This window comes from Lampetra fluviatilis, chromosome 55 (genome assembly GCF_964198595.1).
Source record: "Lampetra fluviatilis chromosome 55, kcLamFluv1.1, whole genome shotgun sequence".
Lineage (NCBI taxonomy): Eukaryota > Metazoa > Chordata > Hyperoartia > Petromyzontiformes > Petromyzontidae > Lampetra > Lampetra fluviatilis.
The window spans coordinates 9,384,292-9,399,129 of NC_136329.1; the positions used below are offsets into that span (position 1 = coordinate 9,384,292).

The 14,838-nt window shown below is 51.4% G+C and overlaps 1 protein-coding gene and 1 long non-coding RNA gene across 2 annotated transcripts in view; one reads left to right on the plus strand and one right to left on the minus strand.

The window, feature by feature from the left end:
- Positions 1–301: 301 nt before the first annotated feature.
- Positions 302–8,943, plus strand: LOC144949981 (unconventional myosin-VI-like). The gene is made up of 6 exons (XM_078879971.1): positions 302–494; positions 1,898–1,971; positions 3,588–3,717; positions 4,885–4,990; positions 7,775–7,830; positions 8,831–8,943. The coding sequence occupies exons 1-6, from the start codon at positions 302–304 to the stop codon at positions 8,941–8,943; spliced, it is 672 nt and encodes a 223-aa protein (XP_078736097.1).
- A 158-nt stretch (positions 8,944–9,101) lies between these two features.
- Positions 9,102–14,838, minus strand: part of LOC144949982 (uncharacterized) — a 17,984-nt gene continuing 12,247 nt past the window's right edge. Inside the window, exon 5 of the long non-coding RNA XR_013640329.1 lies at positions 9,102–9,106. This is a non-coding gene — a long non-coding RNA (uncharacterized LOC144949982). The remainder of the gene's footprint in view (positions 9,107–14,838) is intronic.

Below are 14,838 nucleotides of genomic sequence, written 5' to 3' on the forward strand. Positions count from 1 at the left end.
TGTGTATGTGTGTGTGTATCTGTGTGTGTGTATGGGTATCTGTGTGTATGTATGTATCTGTGTGTATGTGTGTGTGTGTGTATCTGTGTGTGTGTATGTGTATCTGTGTGTATGTGTATGTATCTGTGTGTATGTGTGTGTGTGTGTATCTGTGTGTGTGTATGTGTATCTGTGTGTATGTATGTATCTGTGTGTATGTGTGTGTGTGTGTATCTGTGTGTGTGTATGTATGTATCTGTGTGTATGTGTGTGTATCTGTGTGTATGTATATGTATCTGTGTGTATGTGTGTGTGTGTAGAGATGAACGAAGGGAGGCCCGTGTGGGCCCCGGACCCGGTGGAGGGGTTCCGTCTGGGCCGCATCGTGGATGTGGGGGCCGACACGTTGACGGTGGAGATCGCGGGGAGCGGAGACTCGTCGTCGGTGGTGGTGGCGCCCTACCCACAGGTGTACCCCGCAGAGCAGGACATCAACAGGGACGCAGACGACAACTGTAGGTGGTGGTGGTGGTGGGGTACACGTGTCTGTGTGTGTACATGTGTGTGTCTGTGTGTGTGTCTGTGTGTGTCTCTGTGTGTGAGTGGTGGTGGTGGCGCCCTACCCACAGGTGTACCCCGCAGAGCAGGACATCAACAGGGACGCAGACGACAACTGTAGGTGGTGGTGGTGGTGGGGTACACGTGTCTGTGTGTGTACATGTGTGTGTCTGTGTGTGTGTCTGTGTGTGTCTCTGTGTGTGTGTGTGAGTGGTGGTGGTGGCGCCCTACCCACAGGTGTACCCCGCAGAGCAGGACATCAACAGGGACGCAGACGACAACTGTAGGTGGTGGTGGTGGTGGGGTACACGTGTCTGTGTGTGTGTGTACCTCTGTGTGTGTACCTGTGTGTCTGTGTGTGTCTGTGTGTCTGTGTGTACCTGTGTGTCTGTGTGTGTCTGTGTGTCTGTGTGTACCTGTGTGTGTGTGAGTGGTGGTGGTGGCGCCCTACCCACAGGTGTACCCCGCAGAACAGGACAACGACAGGGACGCAGACGACAACTGTAGGTGGTGGTGGTGGTGGTGGGGTGTACCTGTGTGTGTGTGTCTGTGTGTGTCTGTGTGTGTGTGTGTGTCTGTGTGTGTGTGTGTGTACCTGTGTGTGTGTGTGTGGTGGTGGTGGCGCCCTACCCACAGGTGTACCCCGCAGAGCAGGACATCAACAGGGACGCAGACGACAACTGTAGGTGGTGGTGGTGGTGGGGTACACGTGTCTGTGTGTGTACATGTGTGTGTCTGTGTGTGTGTCTGTGTGTGTCTCTGTGTGTGTGTGTGAGTGGTGGTGGTGGCACCCTACCCACAGGTGTACCCCGCAGAACAGGACAACGACAGGGACGCAGACGACAACTGTAGGTGGTGGTGGTGGTGGGGTGTACCTGTGTGTGTGTGTGTCTGTGTACCTGTGTGTGTGTACCTGTGTGTGTCTGTGTGTCTGTGTGTGTGTGTGTCTGTGTGTGTGTCTGTGTGTGTGTCTGTGTACCTGTGTGTGTGTGTCTGTGTGTGTGTGTCTGTGTACCTGTGTGTGTGTGTGTCTGTGTGTGTGTCTGTGTGTGTCTCTGTGTGTGTGTGTCCGTGTGTGTCTGTGTGTCTGTGTGTCTGTGTGTCTGTGTGTCTGTGTCTGTGTGTGTGTCTGTGTGTGTGTCTGTGTGTGTGTCTGTGTGTGAGTGGTGATGGTTGGCACAGGAGGAGGTCAGTCATCTCTGCCAGTCATCTCACGGCACCTGCAGACTCTGTCCCGTGACCTCTTCCTCGTGCACCTAGCCTGGCACAGCAGTCAACCCACGGCACCTGCAGGGTCTGTCCCGTGACCTCCTCCTGGTGCACCTAGCCTGGCACCTGTGTGTGTGTGTGCCGAGTGCAGGCTCGTTGATGTTCCTGAACGAGGGCACCCTCCTACACAACGTTCGCCTGAGGTTCTCCCGCGACAAGATCTACGTGAGTCGCTCGTTCACTCATTCAGTCGTTCACTCATTCAGTCGTTCACTCGTCCGCTCAATCCTTCACTCATTCACTCGGTCACTCATTCACTCGGTCACTCATTCTCTCAATCCTTCGCTCATTCAGTCGTTCTCTCATTCAGTCGTTCACTCGTCCACTCAATCCTTCGCTCATTCAGTCGTTCTCTCATTCAGTCGTTCACTCGTCCACTCAATCCTTCGCTCATTCAGTCGTTCTCTCATTCAGTCGTTCACTCACCCGTCGTCCACTCATTCCTTCGCTCGATGTGATGGTAACGATGTTACCGATGTGATGGTAACGATGTTAACTCTGTTAATCTTAACGATGTTAACTATGTTCAAGTTAACGATGTTATGGTAACGATTGTATCTATGTTGATGATAACGATGTTAATCTTAACGATGTGATGGTAACGATGTTAACTCTGTTGATGGTAACGATGTTTACTTTGTTGATGGTAACTATGTTAACTCTGTTGATGGTAACGATGTTAACAATGCGATGGTAACGATGTTAACTCTGTTGATGGTAACGATGTTAACTCTGTTGATGGCAACGATGTTAACTCTGTTGATGGTAACGATGTTAACTCTATTGATGGCAACGATGTTAACTCTGTTGATGGTAACGATGTTAACTCTGTTGATGGCAACGATGTTAACTCTGTTGATGGTAACGATGTTAACTCTGTTGATGGCAACGATGTTAACTCTGTTGATGGCAACGATGTTAACTCTGTTGATGGCAACGATGTTAACTCTGTTGATGGCAACGATGTTAACTCTGTTGATGGCAACGATGTTAACTCTGTTGATGGTAACGATGTTAACTCTGTTGATGGCAACGATGTTAACTCTGTTGATGGTAACGATGTTAACTCTGTTGATGGTAACGATGTTTACTTTGTTGATGGTAACTATGTTAACTCTGTTGATGGTAACGATGTTAACAATGCGATGGTAACGATGTTAACTCTGTTGATGGTAACGATGTTAACTCTGTTGATGGCAACGATGTTAACTCTGTTGATGGTAACGATGTTTACTATGTTGATGGTAACGATGTTAACTCTGCGATGGCAACGATGTTAACTCGGTTGATGGCAACGATGTTAACTCTGTTGATGGTAACGATGTTAACTCTGTTGATGGTAACGATGTTAACTCTGTTGATGGTAACGATGTTAACTCTGTTGATGGTAACGATGTTTACTTTGTTGATGGTAACTATGTTAACTCTGTTGATGGTAACGATGTTAACAATGCGATGGTAACGATGTTAACTCTGTTGATGGTAACGATGTTAACTCTGTTGATGGCAACGATGTTAACTCTGTTGATGGTAACGATGTTAACTCTGCGATGGCAACGATGTTAACTCTGTCGATGGTAACGATGTTTACTATGTTGATGATAACGATGTTAACTCTGCGATGGTAACGATGTTAACTCTGTTGATGGCAACGATGTTAACTCTGTTGATGGTAACGATGTTTACTATGTTGATGGTAACGATGTTAACTCTGTTGATGGTAACGATGTTAACTCTGCGATGGTAACGATGTTAACTCTGTTGATGGTAACGATGTCCAGACGTACGTGGCGAACATCCTGATCGCCGTCAACCCGTACCGCGACATCCCGCAGCTCTACACCTCTGCCGCCATCGCCACGTACCGCGGTCGCTCGCTGGGCACGCTGCCTCCACACGTGTACGCCATCGGTGAGTGAGGGGCGCAGAGAGATGTGGAGAGATGTGGAGAGAGATGGAGAGAGAGGGGAGAGATGTGGAGAGATGTGGAGAGATGGAGAGAGAGGGGAGAGATGTGGAGAGATGTGTAGAGAGATGTGGAGATGAGAGAGAGATGGGAGAGATGAGACGGGAGATGAGAGGGAGTTGAGAGAGAGATGAGACGGGAGATGAAGGGGACCCTGCCTCCACACGTGTACGCCATCGGTGAGGGGCGCAGAGAGATAGAGAGATGTGGAGATGTGGGAGAGATGCGGAGAGATGTGGAGAGAGATGTGGAGATGAGAGAGAGATGGGAGAGATGAGACGGGAGATGAAGGGGACCCTGCCTCCACACGTGTACGCCATCGGTGAGTGAGGGGCGCAGAGAGATGTGGAGATGTGGAGATGTGGGAGAGATGCGGAGAGATGTGGAGAGAGATGTGGAGAGATGTGGAGAGATGTGGAGATGAGAGAGAGATGGAGAGAGATGAGAGGGAGTTGAGAGAGAGATGAGACTGGAGATGAAGGGGACGCTGCCTCCACACGTGTACGCCATCGGTGAGGGGCGCAGAGAGATGTGGAGATGTGGGAGAGAGATGTGGAGAGATGTGGAGAGATGTGGAGAGAGATGGAGGTGGAGAGAGATGGGAGAGAGATGAGATGGGAGATGAAGGGCACGCTGCCTCCACACGTGTACGCCATCGGTGAGGCGCAGAGAGATGTGGAGATGTGGAGATGTGGAGAGAGATGGGAGAGATGTGGAGAGAGATGTGGGGAGAGATGAGATGGGAGAGAGATGAGAGAGAGATGAGATGGGAGATGAAGGGGACCCTGCCTCCACACGTGTACGCCATCGGTGAGGGGCGCAGAGAGATGTGGAGAGATGAGAGAGATGGGAGAGAGATGAGACGGGAGATGAGAGCGAGAGAAAGAAATGGGGGAGAGATGAGATGGAAGATGAGATGGAAGATGAGATGGAAGATGAGATGGAAGATGAGACGGGAGATGAAGGGGGGGGAGAGAGAGAGACGTCGAGTGTATCAACATCACATCTCTCTCTGATTTTTACTGTTCATTTCCTTTTCATATAATTTGTATTTTTTTATGTTTTTCTTTTATTTTGTTGTTTTTCTCTCCCTCCCTCCTTCTCCCGTGCAGCTGACAAGGCGTACAGGGACATGAAAGTCCACAAGCTCAGTCAGTCCATCGTCGTGTCCGGAGAGTCGGGGGCTGGCAAAACGGAGAACACCAAATTCATTCTGCGGTGAGGAGCTACTCACCCACTCACTCACACAGTCACTCACTCAATCACTCACTCAGTCACTCAGTCACTCACTCAGTCACTCACTCAGTCACTCACTCACTCACTCACTCACCCACTCACTCACTCACCCAGTCACTCACTCAGTCACTCACCCAGTCACTCACTCAGTCACTCACTCACTCACTCACTCACCCAGTCACTCACTCAGTCACTCAGTCACTTACCCAGTCACTCACCCAGTCACTCACCCAGTCACTTACCCACTCACTCAGTCACTCACCCACCCAGTCACTTACCCACTCACTCAGTCACTCACCCGATCACCCACCCAGTCACTCACCCACTCACCCAGTCACTTACCCACTCACTCACTCAGTTACTCACCCACTCACTCACCCACTCACTCACCCAGTCACTCACCCAGTTACTCACCCAGTCACTCATCCAGTCACTCACCCAGTCACTCACCCAGTCACTCACTCACCCAGTCACTCACCCACTCACCCACTCACCCACTCACTCAGTCACTCACCCACTCAGTCACTCACCCAGTCACTCACTCAGTTACTCACTCAGTCACTCACCCACTCACTCACCCAGTCACCCACTCAGTCACTCAGTCACTCACCCAGTCACTCACTCAGTCACTCACCCACCCACTCACCCAGTCACTCACCCAGTCACCCACTCACCCAGTCACTCATCCAGTCACTCACTCAGTCACTCACCCAGTCACTCACCCAGTCACTCACCCACTCACTCACTCACCCAGTCACTCACCCAGTCACTCACTCACCCAGTCACTCACCCACTCACTCACTCACTCAGTCACTCACCCACCCACTCACCCACTCACTCGCTCACCCAGTCACTCACTCAGTCACTCACCCACTCACTCAGTCACTCACCCAGTCACTCACCCAGTCACTCAGTCACTCACCCACCCAGTCACTTACCCACTCACTCAGTCACTCACCCAGTCACTTACCCACTCACTCAGTCACTCACCCACCCAGTCACTTACCCACTCACTCACTCAGTTACTCACCCACTCACTCACCCACTCACTCACCCAGTCACTCACCCAGTTACTCACCCAGTCACTCATCCAGTCACTCACCCAGTCACTCACCCAGTCACTCACTCACCCAGTCACTCACCCACTCACCCACTCACTCAGTCACTCACCCACTCACTCACTCACCCAGTCACTCACCCAGTCACTCACTCAGTCACTCACTCAGTCACTCACCCACTCACTCACCCAGTCACCCACTCAGTCACTCAGTCACTCACCCAGTCACTCACTCAGTCACTCACCCACCCACTCACCCAGTCACTCACCCACTCACCCACTCACCCAGTCACTCATCCAGTCACTCACTCAGTCACTCACCCAGTCACTCACCCAGTCACTCACCCACTCACTCACCCAGTCACTCACCCAGTCACTCACTCACCCAGTCACTCACCCACTCACTCACTCACTCACTCACTCACTCACTCACCCAGTCACTCACCCAGTCACTCACTCACCCAGTCACTCACCCACTCACTCACTCACTCAGTCACTCACCCACCCACTCACCCACTCACTCGCTCACCCAGTCACTCACTCAGTCACTCACCCACTCACTCAGTCACTCACCCAGTCACTCACCCAGTCACTCACCCAGTCACTCAGTCACTCACCCACCCAGTCACTTACCCACTCACTCAGTCACTCACCCAGTCACTTACCCACTCACTCAGTCACTCACCCACCCAGTCACTTACCCACTCACTCACTCAGTTACTCACCCACTCACTCACCCACTCACTCACCCAGTCACTCACCCAGTTACTCACCCAGTCACTCATCCAGTCACTCACCCAGTCACTCACCCAGTCACTCACTCACCCAGTCACTCACCCACTCACCCACTCACTCAGTCACTCACCCACTCACTCACTCACCCAGTCACTCACCCAGTCACTCACTCAGTCACTCACTCAGTCACTCACCCACTCACTCACCCAGTCACCCACTCAGTCACTCAGTCACTCACCCAGTCACTCACTCAGTCACTCACCCACCCACTCACCCAGTCACTCACCCAGTCACCCACTCACCCAGTCACTCATCCAGTCACTCACTCAGTCACTCACCCAGTCACTCACCCAGTCACTCACCCACTCACTCACCCAGTCACTCACCCAGTCACTCACTCACCCAGTCACTCACCCACTCACTCACTCAGTCACTCACCCACCCACTCACCCACTCACTCGCTCATCCAGTCACTCACTCAGTCACTCACCCACTCACTCAGTCACTCACCCAGTCACTCACCCAGTCACTCACCCACTCACTCACCCAGTCCCTCACCCAATCACTCACCCAGTCATTCACCCACTCATTCACCCACTCACTCACCCAGTCACTCATCCACTCACTCACTCACTCACCCAGTCACTCACCCAGTCACTCACCCAGTCACTCACGCACCCTCGCTGATGATGATGGTGCTGATGATGATGATGATGGTGCTGATGATGATGGTGCTGATGATGATGGTGCTGATGATGGTGATGATGGTGGTGGTGCTGATGCTGCTCATGGTGGTGGTGGTGGTGATGATGATGATGGTGCTGATGATGGTGATGTTGCTGATGGTGATGGTGGTGCTGATGATGATGATGATGTTGCTGATGGTGGTGGTGGTGGTGCTGCTGATGATGATGTTGCTGATGATGTTGCTGCTGCTGCTGATGATGATGTTGCTGATGGTGGTGGTGGTGCAGGTATCTCACCGAGGCTTATGGATCAGGCCAAGACATCGATGAGAAGATCGTGGCAGGTGAGGCACAGCCAAAGCTCCCCCAGGCAGCCTCTCGCAGGCCGGTGGGGAAAGTGCTACAACAGTGGAACTTTTTGCTGATGATGATACTGATGATGATGATACTGATGATGATACTACTGATGATGATACTGATGATGATACTGATGATGATACTACTGATGATGATGTTGCTACTGATGATGATGATGATACTACTACTACTGATGATACTACTACTGATGCTACTACAACTGATGATGATGATGATGATGATACTACTACTGATGATGATACTACTACTGATGATGATACTACTGCTACTGATGATGATGATGATACTACTGCTACTGATGATGATGATGATACTACTACTATTACTGCTACTGATGATGATGATGATGATACTACTGATGATGATACTACTACTACTGATGATGATACTACTACTACTGATGATGATGATGATGATACTACTGATGATGATACTACTACTACTGATGATGATGATGATACTACTGATGATGATACTACTGATGATGATGATACTACTGATGATGATACTACTACTGATGATGATGATACTACTACTGATGATGATGATACTACTACTGATGATGATACTACTGATGATGATACTACTGATGATGATACTACTACTGATGATGATACTACTGATGATGATGATGATACTACTGATGATGATACTACTACTGATGATGATACTACTGATGATGATGATACTACTACTGATGATGATACTACTGATGATGATGATGCTACTACTGATGATGATACTACTGATGATGATGATGATGATACTACTGATGATGATGATGATACTACTGATGATGATACTACTACTACTGATGATGATGATACTACTGATGCTGATACTACTACTGATGATGATGATACTACTGATGATGATGATACTACTGATGATGATGATACTACTGATGATGATGATGCTACTACTGATGATGCTGATGATGATGGTGATGGTGACGGTGCCCCGCAGCGAACCCGCTGCTGGAGGCGTTTGGCAACGCCAAGACGCTGCGCAACAACAACAGCAGTCGCTTCGGGAAGTTCGTGGAGGTGCACTTCATCAAGGTACCTGCAGACACCTAGCCTGGTACACACCATCATCATCACCATCACTTCATCAAGGTACCTGCAGTCACCTAGCCTGGTACACACCATCACCACCATCACCATCATCATCACCATCATCACCATCACCACCATCATCACCATCATCATCACTTCATCAAGGTACCTGCAGTCACCTAGCCTGGTACACACCATCACCATCATCACTATCATCACTTCATCAAGGTACCTGCAGTCACCTAGCCTGGTACACACCATCACCACCATCACCACCATCACTTCATCAAGGTACCTGCAGTCACCTAGCCTGGTACACACCATCACCACCATCACCATCACTTCATCAAGGTACCTGCAGACACCTAGCCTGGTACACACCATCATCATCATCACCATCATCACTTCGTCAAGGTACCTGCAGTCACCTAGCCTGGTACACACCATCACCACCATCACCATCACCACCATCACCATCACTTCATCAAGGTACCTGCAGTCACCTAGCCTGGTACACACCATCACCACCATCATCACCATCATCACCATCACCATCACCACCATCATCATCACCATCATCACTTCATCAAGGTACCTGCAGTCACCTAGCCTGGTACACACCATCACCACCATCACCATCACCACCATCACCATCACTTCATCAAGGTACCTGCAGTCACCTAGCCTGGTACACACCATCACCACCATCACCATCACCACCATCACTTCATCAAGGTACCTGCAGTCACCTAGCCTGGTACACACCATCACCATCACCATCATCACTTCATCAAGGTACCTGCAGTCACCTAGCCTGGTACACACCATCACCACCATCACCATCATCACCACCATCACCATCACCACCATCACCACCATCACCATCATCACCATCACTTCATCAAGGTACCTGCAGTCACCTAGCCTGGTACACACCATCACCACCATCACCATCATCACCACCATCACCATCACCACCATCACCATCACCACCATCACCATCATCACCATCACTTCATCAAGGTACCTGCAGTCACCTAGCCTGGTACACACCATCACCACCATCACCACCACTTCATCAAGGTACCTGCAGTCACCTAGCCTGGTACACACCATCACCATCACTTCATCAAGGTACCTGCAGTCACCTAGCCTGGTACACACCATCACCACCATCACCACCATCACCATCACTTCATCAAGGTACCTGCAGTCACCTAGCCTGGTACACACCATCACCACCATCACCATCATCACCATCATCACCATCACCATCATCACCATCATCACCATCATCACCATCATCACCATCATCACCATCATCATCATCACTTCATCATCATCACCACCATCACCATCATCATCACCATCACCATCATCACCATCATCATCACCATCATCACCATCATCATCACCATCATCATCACCATCATCATCACCATCATCATCACTATCATCACCATCACCATCATCATCACCATCATCACCATCATCATCACCATCAGCATCACCATCATCATCACTATCATCACCATCATCACCATCATCATCACCATCAGCATCACCATCATCATCACTATCATCACCATCACTTCCACAAGGTACCTGCAGATGTCGACTACCTCGCCTGGTACACAGGAGGTCTCTCATCATCATCATCATCATCACCATCATCATCACCATCATCATCACCATCATCATCACCATCATCATCACCATCATCATCACCATCATCATCATCATCACCATCATCACCATCATCACCATCACCATCACCACCATCATCATCATCACCATCATCACCATCATCACCATCATCACCATCATCACCATCATCATCATCACTTCATCATCATCACCACCATCACCATCATCATCACCATCACCATCATCACCATCATCATCATCACCATCATCACCATCATCATCATCACCATCATCATCATCACCATCATCACCATCATCACCACCATCATCACCATCATCACCATCATCATCACCATCATCATCACTATCATCACCATCACTTCCACAAGGTACCTGCAGATGTCGACTACCTCGCCTGGTACACAGGAGGTCTCTCATCATCATCATCATCACCATCATCATCACCATCATCATCACCATCAGCATCACCATCATCATCATCACGGTGGCTCGGAGATGTTGACTACCTCGCCTGGTGCGCAGGAGGTCGTGGGTTCCATCACGACCCTTGACTCACCACGTGGCTAGGAGATGCTGACTACCGTGCTGGCGATGTTGATGTGTCTGTGTGTGTGACTCTGGGGGTAGTCCGGCAAAACAACCTCCTACCTCCTCGCGGTGCCGGACGGGCAACATTGTCGTGGGCAGTGCTGTGGGGGGAGGGCCAATGCCCATTGGCCTCTCCCCTCATGGCGTCTGTGACCACCACAGTGGCTAAACGGGGGCTCTGGACGGGTGCGAGGGGCTGGTAACCCCTCCACCTTCAATTAACCACCACTAAACTACGAAGTAAACATAAACCTGTAATTAATAAGCTTGTGCCGGAGGCCCCGGGGGGTCAGGCTTTTATGACGTCTCCTGGCCAAACCCCATTTGGCGGAGCCAGGAGATTGAATTTTAACCCTCGGGGCTCCTCCAGAAACAACGAAAAACCATTGCGGATGGCCACGTGGAATGTTCGAACGCTCACTGCGGAGGAGAGGCTGCCACTCCTCTGTCGGGAGCTGGACCGGTACCGCCTGGATCTCTGTGGCATTCAGGAGGTCCGGTGGACCGGTTCTGGCTCCTGCCACCATGAGGGGTGGACAGTCCTCTACTCGGGGCAGGAGACTGCCAAACAACAGGGTGTGGCTCTTCTTCTGAACAAAAGAATGAAGGGGGCGTGGGAGCGTGGCGGTGAGGTGTGGGAAGCTGTAAGCCCCAGGATACTTTGGGCTCGCCTTCCCATCAACCAGAGGCGAGGAGTGGTGGTCGTGGTTACTTATGCCCCCACCGAAGACGAACATCTGTGGAGGGATGCAGGCAAAGCCGATGAGTCGGACGCTTTCTATGACCTCCTGTCACAGGTGCTGGCTAAAGTGGCCACTCGGGACAGAGTCATCTTGTTGGGTGACTTCAATGCCCGAGTTGGTCATGATACTGGCACCTGGTCTGGAGTGATTGGAAGGCATGGGCCAGATCAGCTCAATAATAACGGTAGGAGGCTGCTAGATTTTTGTGCAGCCCATGGGCTTGTAATTACCAACACGCTCTTCCGGCATCGGCGCATCCACACAACATCATGGATGCATGCCGGGTCCAAGCAAGAACATCTGCTGGACTACGTAGTGACGGACCAGCGGATGCGAGCCCATGTCCTTGACACCAGGACCTACCGTGGAGCTGATCTGCCCTCTGACCATCGACTAGTCATCTGTAAGATGCGCCTGCCATTCTTCCACTCCGGTGGTGGGTGTACACCCAGGATCCCATTCCAACCAAAAGTGGCCTGGTCTAAGTTAGCTGATGAAAGTTGCAAGCGAGAATTTCATCATCGCTTGCAGCTGGGGTTGGCATCGTCCCCCACTCCACCTGATGTCGAGGGTAAATGGGCGAGGTTTAAGACTGTGACTCATGCAGCTGCAATGGCTGCTTTGGGTACGCGGTCCAGACCTCCCCGGGAACCCTGGCTGACGGAGGAGGTGTTCAGGTTAATTGAGAAAAAGCGACAGGCCCACTCTCATCGCCTACAGCATCCCACGTCAGAGAATGAGGAGGTTTACCGCAGTCTTCGCTCGGAGGTTCGGAGAGCCGTGAGGCGCTGTAAGGATGGGTGGTGGTCGCGGGTTGCTGAGGAGATGGAGTCTGCCTCAGTGGCCCGCGATCACAAATCACTATTTAACTCCATCAAAAAAGTAACCTGCAGCGCCACACCTATTACCATCATTAGAGGAAAAAACGGTGATCCAATCTCCGACCCCCAGGAACAGGTTTGCAGATTTGCTGAGCATTTCTGTGAGGTCCTGGGGGAGGGAAAATCTCTCAGCCAGGAAAACATCATGGCACAAAGTGGGGATAACCCTGCTGAGGCTGCGGTGCCTCAAATATTGGAAGAGGTCACCCCCTGTGAGTGGCTGGCTGAGGTACCGGCTGTTGAGGAGGTACTGAGGGCGATCCGGAGTCTGAGACCAGGGAAGGCACCGGGCAGAGATGATCTCCCAGGCGAAATGCTGAGGGAGGGTGGCGTTTGTGCACAGACTGCCCTATATGACATCATAACAACAGTCTGGACCACTGGACGGGTTCCGCAGGACTGGAAGGATGCCCTGGTGGTCCCCCTCTTTAAGAAGGGGGACCGTACCGACTGTAACAACTACAGGGGCATCTCACTCCTCAGTGTGCCGGGTAAGGTCCTGGCAAGGATTATTCAACATCGCCTTGCTAGGCATGCTGAGGAGAGGCTTGCGGAGCCCCAATGTGGTTTCAGGAAAGGGCGGTCCTGCACAGATGCCATATTTTCTGTCCGTCTGCTTCAGCAGAGGTGTAGGGAATTCCAAAAAGACCTACATCTCTGCTTTATTGACCTGGTCAAGGCCTATGATACCATCAGTAGGACTGGGCTCTGGGTTGTTCTTCGTGCTTTCGGAGTCCCTGACCCTCTGCTCACGATCATTAAGGACCTTCATGATGGTGAGCGGGCCCGGGTAAAACTACGTGGCCGGGAGTCGGAGCCTTTCCCTGTACACCTTGGGGTGCGACAGGGATGTCCTCTGGCTCCCACATTATTTAACATCTATTTCGACTGCGTAGTTCGTGAAGCCTTCAATAGCTGTACCGGGGGAATTTCCATTTGGTACAGATATAATGGGAGGCTGATCGACGCCCGGGTGCGATCAAGGGATGGCTCCCTATTGGTCAACCACGTTATGTATGCCGATGATTTGGTAATAGCTGCTCATTCAGAAGAGGAGTTGGAGACGCTGCTGCTGAGACTGGAACGTGCCACTAAGAGGTGGGGCCTTACCATCAGCCCCACCAAAACTAAGCACCTGCCTGGGTATTTTGTACCATCGGACACTCCACCCCCACAACTCCCAATTGGTGATGGGGCAGTTGTGGAGAGAGTGGAGAGTTTCCCATACCTGGGCAGTGTGCTTATGACCGGCTCCAGTTTATCAGCAGAGGTCTCACTCCGAATCAGTCGAGCGGCAATATCTTTTCATCGGTTGCGTAACGCTGTGTGGAAGCTACCTGGTCTGTCGCTCCGCACGAAGCTTCAGGTCTTCTCGGCCACGGTCATTCCCTCCCTTCTCTACGCTTGCGAAACGTGGACCCCCCTAGTGGAGCATCTTCGCCGGTTGGAAACATTTAGGCTGGCCTGCCTACGATCCATCCTGGGTTTAACCAGGCTGGATTGTGTGAGGAGCTCACAAGTCCTTGAAAGATCTGGGCAAAGTCCCATCAGTGAGCTCCTCCGGCAGGCAAGGCTGCGTTGGCTGGGTCATGTAGCCCGCATGCCCAGCCACCGCATGCCTAAACAGCTTTTGTTCGGCCGGATCGAGGGGGCTAAACGGGCGCAGCACGGGCTAGAGAAGAGATGGAGTGATGTGGTACAGGAGGACGTGGAGCTGAGTGGACTTGCCGATGACTGGTACCAGCGGTGTCAAGATCGGCCTCTGTGGAGGAGGCTCGTGAAGGACGCTACTGGGCAGTTGGAGGCAGTCGCCCTCCAACAACAACGGAGGGCGGAGGAGCGACGCTCACAACAACGAGCGGAGCGACGGGTGGCTAAAGCACAGCAAGTTGGTACAGTAGGGGGCACAGGTGGTGCATCAGCCAGTCATCTCGGTCATCTCGGTCAGTCGACCCGTGGCACCTGGGTCTGCCCCGTGACCTCCTGCCAGCGGGCGTTCGACACTTCACGTGGCCTCAAGGTGCACATGGCCTGGC